This window comes from Metopolophium dirhodum, chromosome 9 (genome assembly GCF_019925205.1).
Source record: "Metopolophium dirhodum isolate CAU chromosome 9, ASM1992520v1, whole genome shotgun sequence".
In the NCBI taxonomy this organism is placed as follows: Eukaryota; Metazoa; Arthropoda; class Insecta; order Hemiptera; family Aphididae; genus Metopolophium; species Metopolophium dirhodum.
The window spans coordinates 18,703,509-18,730,774 of record NC_083568.1 but is presented as its reverse complement, the minus strand read 5'-3'; the positions used below and the strand labels follow the sequence as shown (position 1 = coordinate 18,730,774).

Below are 27,266 nucleotides of genomic sequence, written 5' to 3'. Positions count from 1 at the left end.
TTTTAAAATTTATTTTATTTTTTACAAATTAATTGTAGTACCTATACGGTTTAGCAGATATGAACATTATTATGAATCAAACGTGAAATGTCCGTAAACAGCTCAAAATATTTGGAAAATTTGAAAATGCGAATATAAACGACCAGTGAAAATTTCATGTTTATACCTTCATTTGTTTTAGAGTTATACCAAAAACCAAATTCAATTTTGTCAAAAACCGATTTTGCGTAAAAATTCCCGTTTTTCTTTAATGTTCATGTTGTTTTTCCCGGTGCTTTTGAAAACTATTGGGAATATTAAATTTTGACCTCCTCGATGCGCCAACGATATTCACTTTCCCATCGAACAAGATATACTGAAGTCGAAAATCGAAGCATTATGTCGACTACTTATCGTGTACACAGACACAAAAATTAAAAAAAAACACATCATTTTAAAATCAATACATTCATCGCTCCGCTCAGAATCTAAAACAAATTTCGTCAAAAACGTTGTTTACGCCCTTTTTTCTTTCCACCGTCGATATTTGACTTTTTCCGTGATTATTTGGATAGGTAATATAGGTACATATTATTATGCGATGATTGCGATGCATAATATAGTTATTGTTTAGGTATATACCTACAACCTACCTACCTATAAGCTGTTTATTATGTAGATAAATAATATTACACACCTATTCAAAAATACCGATACCTATTTTTGCTTACTTAATATGCCTCAATGCCCAAAATGATATATTGGCTATAGGATAATAATATAATATATATAACTACTACATAATTTAATATTATACCTAATGCCTTATACAGTATACTTAATACTGTATGGATTTTGTATTTATAAATTTATAATAAATTATATAATATATATATATCTACTAGGCGTATGATGTTTATATACACATCATATTGAAAATTATGCATTGATCGCTGATCGATCATTGCCTATACTTACTCATACTTAACTGCTTTCTGCAGTGTGACGGTAATTATAATATAGTGACTGATTAATGGTTTTCTATACTTGCAGGCCCATTTAAAATACATTTTAAAATTTTAACAACATAGTTCTACTATTCAACTACATCAAAAGAAGACAAATAATACGAGTAAAAACCAAAAGATCGAACTTAATTTTCATGGATTTTATGGTAACTAGTGAGTAGGTTCCTAGCTTATGTTTCAAAGGCAGAAGAAAAAAATTAAAAATCCTAAGTCACAGTTTTTATTTATAAGCATTTAAAGTTCAAATCTTGACAAAATACGGAAAAATCACGAAAATAAGCAAATTATTTTGAGTTGAGAATTCATAAAATTTTTTCTTTTTAAATCTAAAATTTGAAAATGTAATACAAGATTATCCGTAAGTTTGTCTATCTTTATCAAAAACAAATGTCTACAAGAAAGTCAAATTTAATTTTTATGAGCGTTTGAAATTCATATTATTACAACATTTGATATTCACTCGATTTCTCATGTAACGATTTTCTTATTTTATTGTAATTAAAAAACAAATAACTATAGATACTTGAAAATTTCACTGAATGTTTATATTAGCATTTTCTATACACGATAAAATTTTGAAAATAATTTGATTCTTTTTGAGTTGTTTACGGACATTGTCAGTTTTCAATTTTTTTAGTTTTTTTTTCTATAAATATCAATACATTTTTATTTGTTGGATAAAAAAGCGTGAAAATGTAATATAAGGCTCCTGATATAGCGTTCTAATAGCAGTTGAAAAATATTAAAAATACATAGGCACAATTTTTTTTTATAAGCATTTAAAGTTCAAATTTTGACAACATTTATCAAATTTATAATTTATTAATTATTTTGTGGTTAAAAATTTATAAAATGTTCAACTTTTATAGCTAAGGATTGAAAATTGAAAACAAGGCTCCACGTAAATAGGTCATATATAAATTACTTTATTCACAATAATATCATCAAATATACTTGGTAATATCATAGGCTGACTGACCGTTTTCGCTCAGAATCGTTTTTCTTATACAATGATGTTACATCATTGAATTCAAATTTAACACCATCCATTACAGTGATCCACTTGTAACCTACTGTACAGCAGAGTGACATCCACTTACCCACCTTTTTTTCATTTAAAAATAAAAACTTATCAAAGTTTTAACAATATTCAAAGAGTTACAAGTTACAACGACTCACCAGCAGTATTAAATATTAATAAATAAGTTATTACGTTTGGGGACCCTGCTCGAGTGACGACCCTGCGGTCTGTACCCGCATCCAAATATACCTATGTATATACCTGTCTAGATATTACTTATATATATACCTACGCTTGAATATGGTAGGGAGTACCCCTCTTTTTTTTGTATAAATATTTTAGCGTACCTTAATAAGTCTACAGGTACGCGCATTTCTTTTTTTTACACTGCATGCCGCTTAAAATTTTTTTTTCCAATTCAAGCTCTGCTACTATACTTATTTACCTACACACATATATATGATACACCCATATATATACGTTAGCATTATAGGTATATGATAATATTATGTACGGGTATAGTACGACATACGTCATACGTGTACATTATTGGCCGTCGAAATGGATCCGCGCGCAAAAGACCGTAAAACCCGAGTGACGGCCGTCCTGCAGCAGCATAATATCTATTGTATAATAAACGCGCGTGTTTAATGTGCACGCGTCCAGTCGATAAAAGTTTGAGCAAAGGTCCGCGAGGTTGCGCCCCCGCTGCACTAGGGTGAATACACCCCCAAGAGGAAAAGTTACGCACACGCATATAATACGCGGTGCATATAGGGGTTGGGAATATCTTCTGTGACCGTCATCGGCGCGACGGCGTCCATTCATATTATCCTGCAGTCGTGATGTAGCGTTCGCGTGTGCTGTCGATATGTCCATAATATATACGCGTCGCTTTTTTTATTTTTCTGTTTTTTATTACTCGTGCAATACAATAAATAATAATTATATACGTATACATGTATAATTTAGGTACTGCAGTAAATCACCCATGTGCTTTCCTCGCCCCTCAGCCGATTATATTATTATACACGTTATCGAAATGCGTCTAAAAAACACGCATAATATTCTATTGTATTATGACGTGTGAAACGAGAAGACTAATGTTTTAGTGCAATATCTAAATACCTACATATAGGTTTAGACAAATCATAGCTCCTGTATCCTACTCAAACATAGGTTAAGTTTATATGATATTATATGAGATGTTAAATATATATGTAGTACCTATTTTATGTCTTTAGCACTATGAGTATAATAATAATTAATTCACAATAAATCACTAATAATGTATATTATAATTATTCCCGCCGATCTGAATATTATATAACGTAGTTTTTTTCTTTAAGTGAAACCGCGCGAAAATTTGAATTTTGAACTATAATGGTAAGTAAAAATTAGAACTTAACGATTTATCAAATGTTTTGTACTATAGCTATAAAATATTGAAATATATGTGAACAATAAGTCAATATTATATTAATAATCAAACATTTTTCTATTAAATTTCAGAATGATGTTTTATACATTTTCATAAGATATGTTTGATTAAATTGTAAAAAGCAAAACATGATTGATCTTAGAAACACATTTCTCAACTCGTTTTATATTACGTCCTGTCTAACCGTTGGTAAGTACCTATGAATCGCATTTACATATATTCATAATATTTATAAATCGTTGTTCAGTCTTTGTAGATATTTTTATTCATATCCTGCTACGAAGGTTATTATATATTGTAGTTTTGTAGTTGTTTATACATTTCCAATTTTTTTTTTTACATTTTTTTTTTGTTGACTGCACTCGGTTGTTTGTTATTTTATGTAAAATCTTTATAATTAATTTTTGCTGCGGGTATAATTGTTTTCAAATTAATTATGTTCATATATTCTATAATATTATATAAACTGCAATTAAAAAAATCATATTTATCAGTAATAAATCTGCTTTGAAAAAATGTAAACAATCATTAGCATTAAAATCAGTTGAAAATGAACTATTTGAACAGTTGCATTAAGTAAACAAAATGAATAGGCGCACTCTTGAGAGTTGAGACAATATTATGTGGAGTACCTACCTACAGAATATAATAGTACATTGTTTATATAGTCTGCAACTGTATAGGTATGTACATTGTGCATAAGTCAACACTGCTCGTATATATTAAAATGTATATAAAATGTCTGGGACTTCCATACTTCCATTCATCTTAATGGAGTTTTACTATACTCAAGATGTTATAGGGGAACATGAAGCTATACAATCAATATTTACACTAGGTTCATGTTAAATTGACCTTAGTAGCTATGAAAAAAAAAAACTAAAACACATTTAACACGCAACATTACTTTTTCGTGACCATTATATTACGGTATATCGTTATGTACTATATATTATTACATACAATATACAGTGTACCTTTAAAGAATAGGTATTGTTATTTATTATTTTGATTAATATTATGTTTTGATTTTGAGAAATAAATGTCAACATCCAAATTATAAATTAGGTAGGTCTTATATTATTTATTTTAAAAATATGTTAGAGTACATATTGCAGGCTTTCAAATATTATCTGTAGACTGTACGGTTGATACTTATTTACTATATTTAGCTATAGGTATGTATTATTATTACAGTTTGGAAGTGTTAAAATAATTATTTATATGTATTTACGTGATTTAGTTTTAAACGTTAAATGTATAAACTGTTAATGTTAATCTTATCATACATTTCTCTTTTTTAACTGTTACTTATTAATAAATTGAAAATAAAGAATAAATAATGTATATAACTTCTATAAGTTCTAATACTAATGATAGGTAGGTGGCTACGGTAGGTACACCCTATAATACATAAATTAATATATTAATGTATATAGGTACATATTACATTTACATACACAATACACTTACCTAAGCTATTAATTATTCCATATATTTAGTATTAATGTACATACACTTAAACTATATGTTCTAATATAAATATTTCTGTTTTTAATTATTAATTTTAAGTTGAATATAAGTAATGTATATTTTACATACAATTAAGTTTTTATAAATAAACTAAAAATATAATGAAACTTATACTACCCGAAGTAGGTATCATGTTTCATTATTACTTAGAAATGCGTGATATAAAAATATAAACTTATACTTAATAGGTAGCTAACAGCTAAGTATATGAGTAAAGTACCTATACTCAATATATTACACTGCAGTTATATTCAGAGTCTTTGGTTTATCATAGAAATATAGAATATAGCTTAGTAATAATATTTTACTAATAATCCGATAATATCGTGTAAGGACTTCAAAATATAATTACTTACAATTTCTCATATAACTATACTAGTATCTAAAAAATGAACCATGAAATTAACATTACAAAATAAATTGATAATATCTTGCGATGATTTATCATTGCTTTCATATTTATAATTAAATTATAGTACCTTTGGCTGGTAAAATATTATCTACCGATGTTCACGAACTGAAACGGTAGTATCCACTATACCGTCTACCCGTCCGTTTATGTAGCCGGGAAGATTTATACAATCGAAATTAAAATTATTAGCGAGTACTCATTTACAACACTATTAAACTGTTTTATGCAGACATTATGAAAAATAAACCCCCACTATTCTGGTTACATACTGGTAATAGATTTATTAACATTTTCATATTTTTGTAATATAAGCGAAATTTAAAATGTTGTGATTGCATACATTTTTGTTCTATTTTTATAATTTTCTTTTATCAATACACTAATTAGATGTATTCATTACATTTATATTTTGTTTTGATACTACATAATCAGTCCTTATGTTATATTTTTCTCATTATCAACTATATGTACGATGTACCAGTCATCGTCACTTGCGATGTGTTACTTTATATTTTTGTATGCATTCATGTATCTAATATTGTATAGTTTTATTTCTCTTGTCCTAAGGAATGAATGAAAGATACTTACAACAAAAATACTTTTTAAATGTTTACGACTTTCCGAGTAGTTTAATGTTATGGTCGAATAGGTATAATTATATACTTGTACTTTAAATTCGGTTAACTTGACCTTAATTTCTTCATGAAAAATTGCTGCTTCTTTAAAATCTGCCACTTTAGAAGAATATCGTAGGTACCTGTATATTGGTACCTATATGGTATGGGAATATTGGATTACTCTGCAAATTTATAAACATCGATAATTATTTGATATTTGAACGACTTAATCACCCCTTTTAAAACTGTAATTTAATATTATTGTTGTCCGTCGAACATCAACTCTTATAGATAGAGTTGGCTTTCTTATATTGTACTATCAATTTAAAGTCTATGTACCTATTATGCAGGTGAAATTAAATTATATAACAATTCTGTTTTTAAGGTTTCTTATACAGTTATACACTTATACCTACCTACTAAATAACTAAAATCAATGTTAATACTTAATTTAGATGAATAGGTACCTACATTAGGTATAGAATAAATATTTAGAGAATATAAAATACTTATATTACTTTATAATATATTAGTAATTATCAACTAACTAGCAATGACTAATGAGACTATCCTATATTATCTAGGTACCTATAGAAATGTAGGTAGTACTGATTATGTTTTGTTAAATTGTTATTATAATATATGTTTCTTATTATGTAGGTATCTGGTATGAATAGGTACTATAATGTATTTATTTATAAATTTGTTGATAGGTTACTAAAATATATATTAATAATATATTAATAATATATAGTAATATATTACTAAAATTTATCTTAATATGCGTAGGTATATATAGGTACTGAAACAAATACAAGTATACAAATATAATATTAAAATTTAAAACATAGTTAGGTTTTAGTTCAAATCGACTTTAGTCATAATAAGTTAGTACCTAATTAGTAATTAGTAATTACCTTATTTTATACTGGTGAAATCATATTATAGATTTAGCTAAATTTGAATAGCATTTTCAAGAGATGTTAAAAAATACACCCATTACTTTGGGTACCTACCAGAAATAACAAACACAAAACAAGTTCGTTTACACTTTTACTCGATTTTGTTAAATATAATAAATCGAAGATATTTATAAGTACCACCTAATTGAGAATTTCAGTTTATAATAATAATAATAATAATTCTCAATTCTTTATTAACAGAATAAATACCAATTTATTACAAAATATATTCTATGAAATAAAAAAGTGATGGTAAAATGCTATTTATTTATTTATTTATTTAGCTATTGCTATTGCTAATGTAAAATAGCAGTGATAAATAGCAGCTATTGCTTTTTTCAGTTTTCTTCGATATCACATAAATGTTTTTATTTTAACGTGGGTTATCTACTAATAGCAGGTATTATTAGCAGTTAAAGTGGCAATATATTCAGTTTTTAACACTTTAGTAGCGGCGATATCATCAATATCTCAGGGTAGGCCATATATAATTACTCTATAGGGTAGGCAATACTGCAATAGGGAGAAATATCAACAATTACCATCACTAAATTAAATTATAGTCATTGTAGAGTAATGTTATACGCATCACGTTGACATATATTTTTACGTTTATAATAAATATAAAGTATAATAATACCTATAATACACCCATACCTACGTACATGTTATAACTCATAAGTCATAACTTATAGCTAGTCAGTAGCTAGGTATTAAATAATATAATTGCCCATACTTCAAACAACTATTTTTTGAAAATAAGTGGAATTCCTAAAAAAAATAATAAATATAAGTTTGGATTATAATATTATCATTAGTTAATCAATATATTATTACGATTATAATAACATAATAATGTTTATGATAATTTATTTATTTTTATTTTAGTATGTGTAGTAGCTCAAGAATGGTTAAACGTAACATCTAACTACACAGCGTTAATGAGTGACCTCAATATAGACCTACTGGAGCCAGGTATTGCTGTGCAGCTGTATGAAGCTAAAAATGACAATTTCACATTAATGGGTACAATTCCTGTCGATGGGAATTGGCAAAATATTACCATACATTGTGGCGTTATCACCAAAGGGGGACACTATCTAATTCAATTAATTTCGAATGACACAACCGAGGATGATGACATAATTCAAGTAGGTGGACAATATTTTATGATGATAATTAAAATATATATTTTAACATTTATCTAACCTAATATTAATATATAGAGGTGAAACTTCAAAACTACTGTGATTTGAAAACATTCCTGTCACAATCGTAGCATTAGGTAGTATAATAAATAATGTATTTTTAAAAAAATATATTTTACTTCGGATTGGGTTTTACATTTAGATCCCTTTGCCCCTCCCCCTTGCCTAAATGTTGGACTTGTAATAGCGAATAAAGTTCAATATTATTGTATAATAAAACAAAATGTGCGTAATTGAAATATGAATAAATAATTATAGGACGGACAAACGGTCGAACTCGACGTCCGATGGCCCGAGGCTAGTTTATCGTTCGAACCAAAACGGATTACTACGTACCCAGATCCGTGGCAACAAGTCGTAATCGTAATGAAATTCGAAGGGCATCAATGCGAACCTGCCGTCGGGTCTGCTGTGCCCATGCTGTGGCTCGACTTGATGTACTGTGGTCTATCTGCCAATGCGTGCAAGAACGTCTCCAGAGAGTTGTCCCGCGGGTCTATGGAACATTTGGTATGCATTCATATATTATGTGATGTGTATTGATCGACTTAAATAATTTGACCACGCACACATACATAAAACAGATGTATAGGTATACGAGAATTTTGTTTTTCTGTTGCAGATCGTTCATTCCGAACAAATCCGCGGTTACCCGAGATTCAGGAAAATATTTTTAAAATGCGATGTCTTTGGTATCGCCGGGTTTTACACGGCGGTACTGAGGCCGCCCGAACGCCAAGCGGCCTTCACTCACGTCATGGACGGGCAGTTAGAGGTGGGCATTTGAGTAAAATAATATCTCGAGTCTCGACTACAATAATATTATGTGTTTAATTAATTTCGTTTTGCTTTAAAATAAGGTTGTCCCAAGCAATAAATTTACCTTGAACGTACACGGCAAATCGATATTCCCTTGTGATAACTACGGTGGTGGTGTTCCCGTGATGTTTCAGTACCCGTCGTGTATCTTGCCAACTTCAGACAAAGTAATAAATTTAATCAGTTCTCTAGTGTATACAATTAAAGAAGTCGTGTATTTATTTTTAGCATATACCCTGCATACGCCTATAGTTAAAACCTTTTTCCCCATACGAATAAACTAAATAAATTGTACAAACCTGCAATTGTAAATATACTCTCTTCAAATCTTTTGAAAATCTTCCAAGTTTGTGTAATTTCTTTATCTGGCATTGCGGATTTATTTTAACTTCCAAATAAACGTTACCTATTCAAAACCAATTAAAGTTAAAAATTGTATTAAAAACTTGTTCATATCGTAATAGTTGTTATGTTTTATATTTTGTATTCCCTACATTTCCTATAGGTTCTAAAAATACTGTATGTATAGCCATATAGGTGTAACTTTAAAACCCTCTATTATCTAATAATCGACTGTTATTATGCTACAAATATCATCAACTTTTATTTGTAAAATGTAAGTATTAAAATATTAAAATGTATTCGAATTTCTACAGATCAGACTGTTTGGTCGACAACGGGAAGATGTGTCTACACTGTTACCACCTACAAAATTGCATTACATATCCGAACATCGAATAGTTAAAGGACGCCATAATGTGTACTTCGATTGCGATTTATTCTCGGAAAAATATATTGAATATTGTTTCGTCTATGTTAATCAAGCTATAAATAGAGCATATACAAACATCAAAACCAACTGTGTGCCGACATTACCAATCACTGGTACGCAGCGATAATGATTACTAATAATTGCAAAATGCACATATTATAATAAATTAGTAATACAATTTTAATAAATTGAATAAAATATTTAAACATGTGGTTGCCTTACGTAGAAGACGATTCGGGACAATGGAGTAAATGGAGCGAATGGTCGCCGTGTTCGACTACGTGTTATGGAGGAACTAGAAATAGATACAGGACTTGTGACTCTCCTCCGCCGAAATATGGAGCCAAATTTTGTCAGGTAGGCAATACCTTTGTTAGGTAGTTAATAGGACGACACATGTTTTATAAATTATAATAAACTAATATAATCAATAATAAATTATTTTTTTCAATTCATAGTCATTAGTAATACGGATTTTTTAAAAATAATAAATTATCAAAAACACACAATTTTTCAATCTATCTACGCTATAATATACAAAACATTGAAATCTATAGACTCGTAAAAATAACTTTATTATAAGTTATAATAATTTATTAATATATCACACCAAGTTGTTATTGTAAAATGTTAACGCAAGTAAATTTAACGCAAATGGGCTGTCGGAAAAACATACCTTTTTTATTTTGGCACAAATAGAGCGTAGGTACCCAAAACAAATTAATATTTTTTAGCACAAATAGGTGATGCCCGTTATAGGTATATAGGTAAAAGGGCCGGTAGTCTGCAGAACTGCAAGAACACTATTAGGTTTATGAAGAACTGATAAATGACACATTTAAGTTTAATTTTCTATGATCATTTATATATGAATTGCGAATACACGTATAAGGCTGTGTATGGCTATAAACTATACCGATAATTTGTATGAAATAATTATTTTGTACAAATGGAATAGTACACGAATATAAATGTCCTAGATGTTCGCAGATAATATGTAGCTTATTTAGTATTCCATATATAGATAATAATACTTGTAAATCTGCTGGGTTTTACATATACCCTTTATACTTATTGCGTGTTTATTATGTACACTCAATAAATTATAAAATTTATAAAAAAAATTGCTTGTTGCTCACATAATACATACAAATCATAATATGTAAATATCATTAAACTGCAGAACATTCAAACAATATGGATTAAAATATTATATATTAATCCTATAGGGTTCATCGTTACAAACCGAACCATGTGGTGAAAAACAAATGTCTGGCAATGAATGTGGAAAAATTGAACAACAAATTCAAAAATACAATAACACCTCAACTACTGGTTTTTTGCCCACGTATGTAAGTGATGAACTGGGTGCTGAATGTCGATGTGGATGCGTCATTCACATGTCCAAAGCTACTCGAACATTATCTGCCACGACGAAGGGGTGTCCTGGACGATCATTTTGGTTGATAAAAGTATGATTGATATTAAATGTATTCAATTTCAATAGCGTTGAACTCGTATTAGTAACATTTTAATTTGACGTGAATAAGAATGTTAAATTTTCATATGGGGCGATTTCTGGGTTTTTCGATATTTTTGAAACTATTTGCTCGATTATTATTATACCGTATAATGTTTGAATAATTTATTTTGTATAATAACTTTTTATATCTTAATATATATACTGAACGATCAATGTATTATATTTAGGCTGAAGACAAAACTACTATACAATTTGATTTCATTCGATTGTTTTTATCATGCTCGAACCAATGGATTAAACTTCGCGATGGCGACTCAACAGCTTCCAACCTTTTAGCACATTTAGAAGGCACTCCGGATTCTACAAATCCTATTATGTCGACTGGGTCATACCTATTGGTAGAATTCTTTTCAAGTTCTACTGTGCTATCAAATGGCGATTGCTTCGGAGGATTTTTCGCTCAAATAAATCGCATTGGTTAGTTAAAAAAAAATTATTTGTTAAACTAAAATACGTTATTTTGATATCCAAATGTTTTATATAAATATATATTTGTCTCCACAGGAGCCAATAACTGGTCTTTGCCAAATTCAAGCCATGTAGAATTCAATAACAACTTTATTTATTTAATATCAGATATCGATTCGTTCTTAGCTACAATTTCGGCAATTTTATTATTTTTGCTGGTTACTTGTATGTGTTTTTCCGTGCAATTTGCTGAACGTAAACACAAATACCATAAAGCTATTACTACAATGGACAAACATTCTAATAGTACGCAAATAAATTATAAAATATTTTTGGCCATATAATATAAATGTTTATTTTTAGTGGGTTCAACTTGTAGTATGTTAAACGATAATGACTATACGGCATCAACTACAACTTTACAATCACATATACCACCAATAATAGAAATTTTAGATACTGATGAAAACCAAGATAATGTGGTTGAACGAGAAACTAATTCTGTTACTGGGTAAATTTTATAATTACTTTTTTATATCTCATTAGTTATTATAGTTATTATTCCTATAGTTGAATAATTTCTTCAAAATAATATTTATCATAATTGAAAATGATACATAATATGATTATATGTTTAGGAGTGAAATAGCACCAGAAAACATTGTCACATATTCTTCAACAATAGATCAGTGTACACCATTTGTATCTCAAACGTCCTTATCTTCAAGGAAAATTGTTCGTATTCATACTATAACTCTAAATATATTATAAATAATAAATATATATATATATATATAATATAATATAATATATATATATGTTGTTAAAATTGTTTTTTGTTTTTATGTAAAGATCACCCAGTCAACGTCCACTTTGAACGACCGTCCAAAAAGTCGTAGACACAACCCGTTGACTAGTAGCACGGATTCGAGTATTCACGGCCATGACGTGTCGGACTTAGAAATGGATTACTATGACTATAACGTTCAAAACACAAACAGTGTGCCTGGGTCGTACATAGGAATGGACCCGGCTTACTGCTTATGGATACCTCCTTTATCGGACCAAAGTCCCGGGGATCACCATGAAAGTATGGAAATGTCCATTTTAGATATAAAAAACGACAAGTGTAAAAAGAATTGCGAAATTAGCAGCAAATACAATAATAGGTTGTCTGCCGACAGTGAATCGACGTTAGTTAGCGAAGACTGTGTTTCCTTGAAGACGCTGAAATCATCGCCGAAAGCGTATTTTTCTAAAAATAATCAAAAGGCTGAGTATATAAATGATTCGAGTATTAAGTTTGTTGACGAGGATGACGGAGTTGATGTAAAAGACATTTATGTAGATAATAAAGCGGCTTATACGCATTAATTTTCGCTTATAAAAACCTTTGAAGTCACAGTATATTGTCCTTAATATAAGTTATTTTAATATTTGAATTTCGAAAATGTATTATCTTTTACTGTACCTACATTGCAATTTTGATTTCAGGAGAACTATACCTACCTATAGCTGTTTTATAATTTTATGTAGTAATAATATTTATTGTTTACAATGAATAGAGCAATAAATTATTGTCTTAGTGTTAAAAATATATTAATGTATACAATATTATCATATATAGTTAAAAAGGAGCAAATATTTTATAAATACATTTTTAAACTATTTTTTATATTAGTTAATATTATTTTAAAAACCGTTTAATTTTTAATGATATAATATGTAATTTTGACTGATTAAAAAACACATTTTAAAAGCAACGAAATCCGTTATATTTAAAACAGTTATTTTTTATTTTAAAACAGTCGATGAGATAAATAAATCTTTTCGATAGCTATAATAACCGATTTGTAAAAATAATTATTATAGGTACTATAATTATTTTTTTATTTTAAGTCGAAATATACAATCGATATTAGTAGCCATAAACCATAATAAGTATATTATATGATATAAGACAGATAACATGAGTAAACAAAATATTGAGTAAAGAAACCACCCAATGATGACACTTTATTGTTGATTTTTAAATTCATAAAATTAATTTATTTATTTTGACATGTTTTTAGATTCTGAGCGGAGCGATGAATGTATTTCTTTTACAATATTATATGTATGTTTTTTTATTTTTTGTGTCTGTGTACACGATTAATCATGCGTTCATGATCCGGGCCATAGCTGGTGCTTGGTAGGCGGAAAAAAAGTCCAAAAAAATAAACACAACTAGGAAAAATAAATAACCTCCTAACCATACCTATATGACGAAACATAATATTATATTATAATGAAAATAATAATTAATTGTTAATTGTATAAAATATAGATTGTAAATAAAAATAAAAATATGAACATAATATTGTATACGTCATGATATATTATATTGTGTTATAAGTTATAAGTCAAGAAACATAAGTCTTAGCCTTTAGGTATATACATTATACATACTAAAATATTATCTGTTATCTAAATATATAATACTACCACCTGCTTTGTATTAACTTATTATTTTATTATTTATATAGTTGTGTAATTTTTTTATACATTTTAGTATGACATACCTGAGATTTTTGTTTTTTAATTATAACCTATAGTAGTATATCTATGTACCTAAGACTGATATTTTTTGACTTATAGTTTACAAGTTATAACACATTATATCATGACGTATACATAATATTGTATTCATATTTATATTTCTGAGCTTTTTTCCGTGGGCATTTTTCCGCGATTCCTGGTGCTTGCGTTTACCCACAGACATAATGTATGTGTATATATCTAATGCGTGCCGCGTTGTAGGTACAAGGGAGACGTGCCTATTCTTAAATGCTTAAATGTTAATTTAATTTATTTAGGCTGATTTTGTATTGCATAATAGCCAATAGGTACGGGACCACGGTATAAAAAAGTCGTATATAAAGTCTGTTCCCGCCAACCTGCAATGTCACCGCTTACCGACGCCTTTATAATATTTCCTTCCATTAGTTCCATTGTTCATAAACTTAACAAATTTCGTTGGATAAAAATCAGCTTGTTGCTGACTGTATAAGATATGTACTGATTATACTACCATATTGTGCTAATGCTCTTGTTTTAAAATAACAGCTAAAATGTTTTGTTTAAAATTCTTGCTTCTAACCTGATCATCTGATTACCAGTTTAGTAGGGAACTCTATGGCAATTATACAATAAAAATATCGCCTAGTCACCGGACAGAAGTGACTCCGATATTGCGGCTCATTCTCGTTCGACAATAGTTTTTGTTTGTAAATCTGTATAATATCCTGCATCTGATGAATATGAAGCATTTAATTCCCTTAATTCCCTACAATTTCTTGAAAAGGCGTACGAGCTTATGCTCTTGTTTTAAAATAACAGTTAATATGTTTTGTTTAAAATTCTTGCCCCTAATCTGATCACCTGATCACCAGTTTAGTAGGGAACTCTATGGCAACTATACAATAAAAATATCGCCTAGTCACCGGACAGCACGTGACTCCGATATTGCGGCTCATTCTCGTTCGACAATAGTTTTTATTTGTAAATCTGTATATTATTATTGTGCATCTGATGAATATGAAGCATTTAAGTCCCTACAATTTTTTAAAAAGGCGTACGGATTCAAGCATTATGAAATTTTTGGAATTGCATAACAAATTAATTGACTCAATGTTTCATAGAAATATAATTTACCCTTCCGAAGGTACATATTATTAATATTAGTAATAATAAATACATATATATAAAAGATAAGGATAGTAGGTAAGGTAAGATAATCGTTATAGGTATTGCTAATATATACCTAGTATATGTTTGCAACAAAATGTTTTTGTCATCTACTTAATTTTTTGCTCTACTTAATTTTTAACTACCAAGGAAAATTCCGTTGGTGGTGGGGGGCTAACATTTGTAAAATCAATGCAAGTGGGGGGGGGGGTGATCCCACACAACTAAAGCTCTTTATATTTTTGGGGGCTAAACCTTTAATAATATAGTTGTACATTAAATATTTATATTGTAATTCAGGTTCGTTCGAGGAACATACTATAAAAAAAAATAGCACTAATGTTCCAGACTGCTGTGGATTTAAGATAAATATTGGCAATAACAATGATAAATTGTATTCTTCAAACAAACTATGTCTATTAAAAAGGCAAGACATTATATGTTTAAAATCATGGACTATTATAAAGGGAAAGACTTCTGGTTTATTTAAAATTAAAGGTAAGTATACATACCTAAACCACGATATAATTTTTAATGGTTCCCATAAAAGCACGGTAGATTATAGATAATAATCTACCGTGTATACAGTTAAATTAGTCCATTGCTTATTTTATATTTATCCATTTATAAAAAATTTAAATGAATTCCAGAAAAATTGTCCTTTCAAATGGCGTTTATAATTGTATAAAATACCTAGTAAATATGAGTAGTATATACCTACCGGTGTCGTAGCCAAGGGGCAGCACTGCGGACAAGCATCCCCTGTATATTATTATGAACAATGATGTCATAAAGTCTTAGATCATATGATCTAAGCATAAAGTATAGGGTAACAGGTGATAACTGCACCCCTCAAAAAAAAAATGCTCTGGGGTTTGTACTGATAGATTACAGTGTACCTATATATCTAGGTACTATATTTATGTCCACATGACCACATAGAATAATATAATATATAGATATAATATACATAGGTATCTGTAGGTTACTTAATCAAGCTCAAACACAATTATTTTGGTTGATAGTAATTCATACTCATATTATGCTACCAATTTCTACATTCGTGAAGCGTCACGCTAAGCTGATCGGCCGTACATCGTTCAGCCAAAATTTTTAAAATTGGGTTGCAATCAATGTTATTCTCTATATTATTGAAAAACTGAAATTACATCCTTGGAAAGTAACTGATAATGTTTGGTAGGTTTTGAACTTTCCACGTCATTGAGTAGGTCACTGAAATGACTAATGCATGTGTTAAATTAGAATGTAGTGATTCATTACTACGAAAAACGATTTTGAACGGTAACAGTCGACAATGGAATCGCGGAAAAAAAGTCCCGATAAAAAAGGTCCCACACTAGACTAAAAGTCAATTAATTTAAAGTCTAAAATAATAAAAATAACAGTAGGTATAGCCGGTATAGGGTACTTATATGATTATTATCATAATGCTATTAAAAATATCATATTTTAATCACACCTCTTTCTTAGGTTATGCTGACCGAATATAAAAATTTAAAAGATATGGGTTATGACTTATGACAGTTATTATGGCGGATAACAAATATAATAATTATGTGTACGAACTACGAGCATTTTATACATTACACACTATAAAATACAAAGTACATTGTACAACTGTATAACTGTACAAGAATAAGTATTTCGCTAATTTTTTCCTAGTGTGGGACTTTTTTTCCGATTACCTACGATGTCGTTTTCTATATAATGATATTTTATACGGAAGTCTGAAAAAAAAGCTACTGAAAAAAAGTCAAATAAAAATTAATAGATATATAATAAAATACAATACAATACATACATTACATATAGTTGGTCATAAAATTAAAGTTTAGTGTGTTTGTCATCGCCTTTTGGGGCAGTAAAAGATTTACATCTAAATACGTATAAATGTATGAATCTAGAAACTGATTGGGCACAGCTGTCAAAAATAATAATCAATAATAATAAAAATATATAACATTTGAATGACAAGTGTTATAATATTGATAAATAGGTACATAATATTATATTATATACTATTGCTATATACATATTTATTTATTTATTTATTTATAAGCGAATAGGTATACCCTTTGGTAATAAAAATTAAAAGTACAGTAAGTTGAATCTCAATCGTATTCCTGTTTATGAATCCTAAATATCATAAACATCTTAAATGATTTTTTAACTAAAGTATAAACTAAAGTAAGGGGGACGGAGTGGCCGACCCGAGTTAGATTCCTCGGCCATGGGTGGTATTTTTCTTCGGACAAGTCACGGTGTCCGGAGAACAAGTGCCGCCATCCCCCACCCGGGCATGGCAGATACGTACGGGTGCCCACTTGAAAATCTGCCAAAAACTACACACACGTGTTTACCAACCAACAGTATCCTCCCCTACAAGTAAACAAACAAACAGCTAATGGCCACAGTTTTCGAGCTTAATGATCAAAAAAAAAAAAAACTAAAGTAATATACTACTATTATCAATTTTATAATTAAAAGTAATAACTAATAAGTAATAACACTATCTAGACGAAAAAAAGTAATAACACCGCAATTGAGCAATATTCCGCCATATTTAGTGGGAGACAATTTCGACGAATATATAAGTATCAAATTTGTTTAGATATTACTGTAATATTAAAATATGATTTAATAGTAAAACATAAAATATAGCCCACGCCAAAAATTATTTCTATATACACCACTGGAGTGAATTGACTTCTTATAAAATTTAAAGTTAAGATTATTATATCTAGGCAATATCATAGGCTTAGTATTATAATATATTTAATTTTAAAGCGAGTTATATGAGTATTTTATGATGGCAATTATATACAAGTATTTGCTTTGGGGATTTTGGATTTTATTTCCGTGGATTTTTTTTCCGATTACCATACTTTGTACAAGGTGATTCTTTTTAAATGTACATGTTGCGGTATGAACTACATATTATATAATTATAATTATATATATTAAGTTATATTATATAGTTACTGACTTATTAATTAACCAGAAAGACGGTTTATCAGCCTAAGATATTGAATAGTATATTATTATATTGTTTTTATTAATACGGTAGCCGGTTTAGATGAATTATTATTATTTGTTTATTAAAATATTTGGAAAATTATTAATATATTTTTTAAAAATTTGAAACTGAAAATGATTTTGTTGAAAACCTTATTTTTTCCTTTTTTGGTTTTTCCCCTTGCTTTTGAAAACTATTAGGAATTTTAAATGTTGACATCCTTAATTCACTTGCTAAATTTACTTTCCCATCGAACAAGAAACTGAAGTTGAAAACACACAAAAAATAAAAAATAAAAAATACATAATTTCTATAGAATACTATTGCTATTATTATACAATTAATAATATAATTGACAACAACAACTAACATTTTTAAATAAATAAATTGGATTATTTTTCCTAAACTTTAATTTTATGACCAACTATGTTCAAAATTAAAAAGGTGGATAAGTGGATGTCGCTCTGCTGTACGGTAGGTTACAAGTGGGTCACTGTAATGGATGGTGTTAAATTTGAATTCAATGATATAATATCATTGTACAGTGAAACTTCCATATAACAAAGTCGAATAAGCAGCAAAAAAAATTCGTTATATAGAGGAATTCGTTAAATAGAATTACGTATTTTTTTCAACTTTTTTTTTTATTATTTTTTTATTATGTATATTGTATGTATGTAAAAACAACATCAAACATCATATTACAGTTTAATTTAATTTTTAACCTTAAATATAATTTAAAAGAAATAATCAGTAAGTTTTGTTTGCTAATATTTTTGAAAATTGTCCTTCTTTCGTAAAAAGTTTCTATATCGTCTAGTTTTAAAAAAATTTCATCGGGAACATTTGCTTCTTGTCTAAACCATTTCTTACCACCCATAAATCGTTTAATATGCCTTCTTCTGTGAGTTTGGATTGTTCTACTGCATGTTCCTCTTCGTCGTCTTCGTCAAATTCATCAGTATTTTCTTTTTTTTAACCTCTTCTACAATACTTTCTTCAGTAGGTGATTCATATACGGCGATATCTTCATCAATTTTCAAATAATCTTGTAAAGTAACGCCATCGCAGTGAACTAACTCCCATTCTCGTTGTATATCTGGTATTTCAATATCGGTTTCAATATTTTCATTTGTAAATCCAGCTTTGAAAAAAAGACATAAACTATCAATTTGATAGTGACAACATTTACAAAAACTGGTTTTTATCGAATAATTATTTCGTTATATAGAAACATCAGATTCGTTATTTGGAGATAAATTTACGTGTAATTAACAATGAAGGTCATAGTTCTTAAAAATATTTCGTTAAACAGAAAATTTCGTTAAATGGAAGTTCGTTATATGGAAGTTTCACTGTATAAGAAAAACGATTCTGAGCGAAAACGGTCAGTCAGCCTATGATTTTACCAAGTATATTTGATGATATTATTGTGAATAAAGTAATTTATATACAGTAAAACTCGCTTAAGACGCTCTTTAAGGGACCATCTCTCTAGAACGTCTTAAGCGGGAAAGCGTCTTATGCGGGAATGAAACAAAATGATGTGGTTGAAATATCGAGTTAATTTTTTTATTATTAAACATAATTTAATGAGAAATACACTTATAAATTAATTATAATTACAATATACATACATACTTATATTTTTGTGCTACTGAATTTAATTTAAAAAAATATTATTATTACATACATATTTTATTATTGTTTATTAAAAAAATTATCTATTTTTGATTGTTTAAGGTTCTGACAATGCGTTTCAGCAAGAAAGTTTTCAATTTTATTAAGACAACCTAACATTTCTTCGGAATTTTCAACACAGGATAATACTTGCCGAATTTCCGATAAATGTTGCAAACCAGTATTTATTGTAGGAGTAGATACTGGAAAGTCTTGATCTTCTTCTTTTTGATCGTCGTCTTCTTTCTCATTGTCCACTAAGTTCGTATCAGCGATTTTTTCATAGGTTATTATTTCAAATAGGTATAGCGATAAAATAAAACGATAAGAACACGTGTAATACTAAAAATTCTATTTTTATTTTCACAAAACTACTAAAATTTATCGTAATCTGCTGAAAAAAAGAGCGTTCAACCCGATTAGACAGAGAAAAACTGAGCGTCTTAACAGGTGATTTTTAAATTGACTAGTATAGGAAATGTCTAGGGACCGACTAAAAACAGCGTCTTATGCGGGAAAGCGTCTTAAGCGAGAGCGTCTTAAGCGAGTTTTACTGTATAACCTATTTACGTGGAGCCTTGTTTTAAATTTTCAATCCTTAGCCATAAAAGTTAAAAATTTATAAATTTTTAACTACAAAATAATTAATAAATTATAAATTTGATAAATGTTGTCAAAATTTGAACTTTAAATGCTTATAAAAAAAAATTGTGCCTATGTATTTTTAATATTTTTCAACTGCTATTAGAACGATATATCAGGAGCATTATATTAAATTTTCACGCTTTTTTACCCAACAAATAAAAATTTATTGATATTTATAGAAAAAAAACTATAAAAATTGAAAACTGACAATGTCCGTATCAGCTCAAAAAGAGTCAAAATATTTTCAACATTTTATGGTGTATAGAAAATGCTAATATAAACATTCAGTGAAATTTTCAAGTATCTACAGTCATTCGTTTTTTAATTACAATAAAATAAGAAAATTGTTACATGAGAAATCGAGTAAATATCAAATGTTGTAAAGATATAAATTTCAGACGCTCATAAAAATTTAATTTAAGTTTCTTCTAGACATTTTTTTTTTGATAAAGGTAGACAAACTTATGAGTAATCTTATATTACATTTTCAAATGTTAGATTTAAAAAAAAAATTTTTATGAATTCTCATCAAAATAATTTGCTATTTTTCGTGATTTTTCCGTATTTTGTCAAAATTTGAACTTTAAATGCTTATAATTAAAAACTGTGACTAAGGATTTTTAATTTTTTTCATCTGCCTTTGAAACAATAACCTGGGAGCCTTCTATTAAATTTTCAAGCTTTTTTACTCAACAGATAAAATTTTATTGATATTTATAGAAAAAAAAACTAAAAAAATTGAAAACTGACAATGGCCGTAAACAGCTCAAAAAGAGTCAAAATATTTTGTAAATTTTATGGTGCATAGAAAATGCTAATATAAACATTCAGTCAAAATTTCATGTACCTACGGTCATTTGTTTGAGAGTTGCACCAAAAACCAAAATCAATTTTCTCAAAAACAGATTTTGCGTAAAAATTTCCGTTTTTTCTTAATTTTTCTTTTGTTTTTCATGTCGCTTTTGAAAACTACTTGGAAATTTTTACTTTTGACCCCCCAAAGTACCAACTAGATTCACTTTCCTATCAGAAAAGTTACTATTGAAGAAAATCCAAGCACTTTTACTGTCCTAAAAGGTGATGACAGACACAAAAATAAAAAAAAAATAAAAAAATTAAAAAATTAAAAAAATAAAAAAAAAACACACATCATTGTAGAATCAATACATTCATCGCTTCGCTCAGAATCTAAAATAATAATTTAATACTTTAATTATATTTTTTATATATTTATTAATTTTTATTTGACTTTTTTTTCCGTGGATTTTTTTCCTATATTTATTTTATATCTACTATATGTTAGTTATTTATTTTGTATAATTTTGTAGAACGGTAGATATTTTGAACTAATATTTGCCAAAAATATCCCATATAATATATTTAATTATTAAAATATAAATTATAATATCATATATAATTGTGCATTTTTATTAGGTATAGGTATTTTTATTACCTACTTATTCGTGTTAATTCGATAGGTACCGTAGAACGATGTGAAATAGATAATAATGGTTATGGCTTAAAATGTATGTCTAATTGTATTGATAATTTCATTGTCTTCCTATTCGTAGGTACACAATCGTGTACTTAGTCAGTGCCGCAACTGCCAGGTGTGCAAGGTGTGCATTGCACATCGGCCCCCGGGCCCCCAATCCAATATAGGCCCCCAAAACGCAAAAGTGAAAAAAAAAACAATTTTGTTAGATTACCTATTTAAAAATGTGTTGAAGTTATACTATAATGCAATTTTTAAAACAATTACACAATTAAATAATTTAATTTTTGTTTTTTGATTAAATATTTATATTAATATAATAATTAATTTATATTTTGTAGCTGAATCCAAATTTTAGGTACCTACAACATAATTATTTTGTCTATATCTCTTGCTGACAAATATTGTGCAGGTGCTTTATCCATAAAATTACTAAAATTATGCAACTTTTAAAATTATTTTACTAAAAATTTGATAAAAAAGTCTGTTCAAGTAAAACTACAGTCTACAGACTACAGGTATTTTGACATTCTGTAACAACGTAATATGCCATTTTTTTGCATAGCTGCACTTTTCTGTATACCTAATAATGTGAAAAACTATTAGTAAGACGTCTATAAAACATTTTAAGACAGTAAAATTAAATATTTACTAGACTACCTCCATAACATAAGCGCCAGCTAACATATTTTGTTGAAAAAAAAATGTAGGCTCAAAATTAAGATTTGCACATCAGCCCTGTAATGTGTAGTTGCGGCACTGTACTTAGTCGTAAGTATAGAAAATAATAATACTCGTAATGACAAAAAGTTTCAAGTCTACGATTAATATTTAAATTACAACATAATAGTAAAAGCCTTTAAAGAAAAACCCTTTCATTTTTCTTTTTTTCTATTGAATATCAAATGTTGTCAAAATTAGAATTTCCAACATCTATATAAAAGAAAATAATTGTGCCAATGTATATTCTATATTAATTATAGAATGCTGCAAGACAATTTATAAAAAACCTTGAATTACATTTTCAAGATTTTTTGTTCATTATAGGTAATATTTTTTATCAATATTTATAGTAAGAAAACTAAGTCTGCCAAGCTCCTCTAAAAAATGTATTAGTCTTCTCTCCAAGAATTTATCAGATCTATGACGTAAAATGTAAATGCACCTATATATACATACCAAAAGAAAGACATATAATTTTCCTTTTTCTGATGCTTTTGAAAACTACTGTGAATTTTTAATTTTAACTTCCCGAAAATACCAAATAGAAACTAGGGGGCTTAGCCCCCTAAAAATATCCCTTATTGATTTAGATGTAAGCCTCCTACAGGTTATTTTTAATAAATAGTTATGTTAGCCCCCCCCCCCCCCAGAATTTTAACCCTAGTTGCGCCTATGACCTATACTGCTAATGCTATAAATACATACTTAAAAAAGGTGGTTAAGTGGATGTCGCTCTGCTGTACAGTAGGTTACAAGTGGGTCACTGTAATGGATGGTGTTAAATTTGAATTCAATGATAATATAACATCATTGTATAATAAAAACGATTCTGAGCGAAAACGGTCAGTCAGCCTATGATATTATTGTATAATCCTTAGCTATAAAAGTTGAACATTTTATAAATTTTTAACTACAAAATAGTTATTAAATTATAAATTTGAAAATTTTGTCAACATTTGAACTTTAAATGCTTATAAAAAAAAATTGTGCCTATGTATTTTTAATATTTTTCAATTGCTATTAGAACGATATATCAGGAGCCTTATATTAAATTTTCACGCATTTTTATCCAACAATTAAGTTTTATTGATATTTATATCAACAGCTTATGACAGCATATTATAACAGCTCAAAAAGAATCAAATTATTTTCAAAATGTTATTGTGTATAGAAATTGCTAATATAAACATTCAGTGACATTTTTAAGTATCTATAGTTTTTTAATTACAATAAAATAAGAAAATCGTTACATGAGAAATCGAGTGAATACCAAATGTTGTAATAATATGAATTTCAAACTTTCATAAAAATTTAATTTGACTTTCTTGTAGACAATTTTTTGATAAAGGTAGACATACTTATGAGGAAAGTTGTATTACATTTTCAAATCTTAGATTTAAAAAGAAAATTTTTCATGCATTTCTAACTCAAAATAATTTGCAAATTTTCTTAATTTTTACGTATTTTGTCAATATTTGAACTTTAAATAATTATAAAAAAAAATTGTGACTATGGATTTTTGATTTTTTTATCTGCCTTTGAACCAATATACTAGGAATCTTCTATTCAATTTTCAAGCTTTTTTGACCAACAAATAAAATTTTATTGATATTTATAGAAAAAAAAACTAAAAAAAATGGGAACTTAAAATGTCCGTAAACAGCTCAAAATAAGTCAAAATATTTGGAAAATGTTTTGGTGTATAGAAAATGCCAATATAAACATTCAGTCAAAATTTCATGTACCTACGGTCATTTGTTTGAGAGTTGCACCAAAAACCAAAATCAATTTTCTCAAAAACAGATTTTGCGTAAAAATTTCCGTTTTTTCTTAATTTTTCTTTTGTTTTTCATGTCGCTTTTGAAAACTACTTGGAAATTTTTACTTTTGACCCCCCAAAGTACCAACTAGATTCACTTTCCTATCAGAAAAGTTATTGTTGAAGAAAATCCAAGCACTTTTACTGTCATAAAAGGTAATGACGGACACAAAAACAAAAAAAATAAATAAATAAAAACTAAAAAAAAACACACACATCATTGTAAAATCAATACATTCATCGCTTCGCTCAGAACCTAAAATAAAAACACATAATTCTACAATCAATACATTCATCGCTCCGCTCAGAATCTAAAATACATGTTGTTATTAGTTTAGACTTTAGATGAGTACCTAACTGCTATAAATTGATGAAGTAATCCCTTGCTTAGTGTGCACTGTGCGTTTATGGGGATATAAGTATATAAGTGACTAATATAATATTATATTATAGTCATAGAAAGAATATGAGGGATCGGAGTCCCTAGAATCTAGATAGCGGTGAAGTACAAACTCTCATAGTGTCATCAGTTACGTCATGACGGGAAGCATGAATCCGTGAATGCGTCATATAATCGGGTAATAGGAATTGGGATGTGTTTGGAGGAAAGAACAGTGTATTATAAAACCGCCTTAGTGTTGTTACGCAAATCTAAAATGATAAATGATAAATGTACAATGAGTGTTCTATCATGGTAAATGGACATTTCCTCCCCCCCCATCATTTTTTTAAAAGTTTATTATAGACTAATAATATTAAATTTAATAATATACCTAATATATTATTTAATATTTAATATGAAATTATATTTTTTAAATAAAATATAAAATATATAAAATTGTTTTTATTTTCATAAATATAATAGATTATGTATATGTAATATGTTTGTTCAACTGAACTACTAGAAACAATAAAAATTTAAAAAAAATAAGTATTAAATAAAATATAATTAATAATTGATAAAATTGGCTAAAAAGTCAGACATAAAAATGATGCATTTTGTAAAAAACATTTGATTTCTGATTCTTTTATTATTTCTTAACTTATATTTTTTAGTCTTTGTCATTATTTGTTTAATTTTTTTGTTGTTAAAACTGTACCATTTTGGATATTTAAAAATTTAAAAATTGATTGTGAATTTGTTTCAAGTAGTTTAGTTGATCAAAAATATACATATATAATTTATTATATTTATGAAAATATTAGACAGTAGGCAAAAAATTAATTTTATATTAAATAATATTATATTATTAAATAGTAAAATTTAAAAAAATGGGGGGAAAATTTCCGCATCAAAAATATATCGGGTGGGAAAATGTCCTACTTTACCGAAAACAGTCGGGGGAAAATGTCCGCGATTCCATATTATATTATAGGTATTTATATTCCGACAGAAATATTTGTTTTTAGGAGTATCATAGTTTTATAATTGTAGGTACTTACTATCTACAGCCTATAGTGTACCTATAGGTACCTAGTTGTTATTGATTCGGCTTAATATACAACTGTTTCTTATATAATTATGTAGTTAGTTATGTACCTGCCATTGTTAATACAAATTAGGATATTATAGTAAGTTCATCCACTTATCTTATCATCATAGAATGAAAAATTAATATTTAAATAGATTTAAAATAATTAATCCTTTGCCACAATTATGTAACTATAAAGCATTGAGTACCTAATACTAGAGTATGTACTCTATGCTATGAAGGTTAAAAAATTAAAATTGATATAATATTTTAATCTATGTTAAATTAATTTTATTTAAACTGAATAAACAATAAGTACCTACCTAAATAAATATTATAAATTATAATATTATTTTCAATTAAATATTGTTAGATAATATATTTTTTAGTATAAAACTAGATCATTATATATAAATGAATAAATTTACACTAAGCTAATAGATTAACATAATTCATATTTTAATATTACCTATTTATATAATCATTTAGGTAAACTATGTAATAAAAAAAACTCAATTACTGGAAAAATTCACGATGCGGGCTTTATTAAAAAAACAATTAAAAAAGACTTAATCCAAACAACAAACGGTAAGTACCATTTAATTACACCACCAGCTGAACTGAAGAATGAATTAAATAAAAGGTTTTACACATTTTGGTTGGAAGCCGGAGGATTTCCCCAGAAATTTAACAAATTGTAAAAACTTAACTAATTTTAATTTACTATTTAAATAATTATACATATTTTATATTGATACATTAGTTGGGTTTTATTAGCAATACAATTTTGTAATTATTTATAAATCAATGTAAAAATTAAAAGAAATTTAAATTAATAAAAAGTAGTATAAGTAGGTAGATAAAAAAAAAATAACTACATAATTTGAAATTTATTTAAACAAGCACAGTGTATATTCAATTTTTTA

General features: G+C 27.7%; 1 protein-coding gene across 1 annotated transcript; it reads left to right on the top strand.

The window, feature by feature from the left end:
• Positions 1–2,860: 2,860 nt before the first annotated feature.
• On the top strand, positions 2,861–13,511 carry LOC132952726 (uncharacterized). The gene is made up of 14 exons (XM_061025128.1): positions 2,861–3,414; positions 3,541–3,658; positions 7,882–8,144; positions 8,460–8,711; positions 8,824–8,976; positions 9,062–9,187; positions 9,677–9,905; positions 10,019–10,149; positions 11,022–11,264; positions 11,503–11,752; positions 11,840–12,049; positions 12,107–12,254; positions 12,382–12,478; positions 12,596–13,511. Exons 2-14 carry the CDS (start codon positions 3,598–3,600, stop codon positions 13,115–13,117), a joined length of 2,685 nt encoding a protein of 894 aa, XP_060881111.1. The 5' UTR covers positions 2,861–3,414; positions 3,541–3,597; the 3' UTR covers positions 13,118–13,511.
• The last annotated feature ends 13,755 nt before the right edge of the window (positions 13,512–27,266 follow it).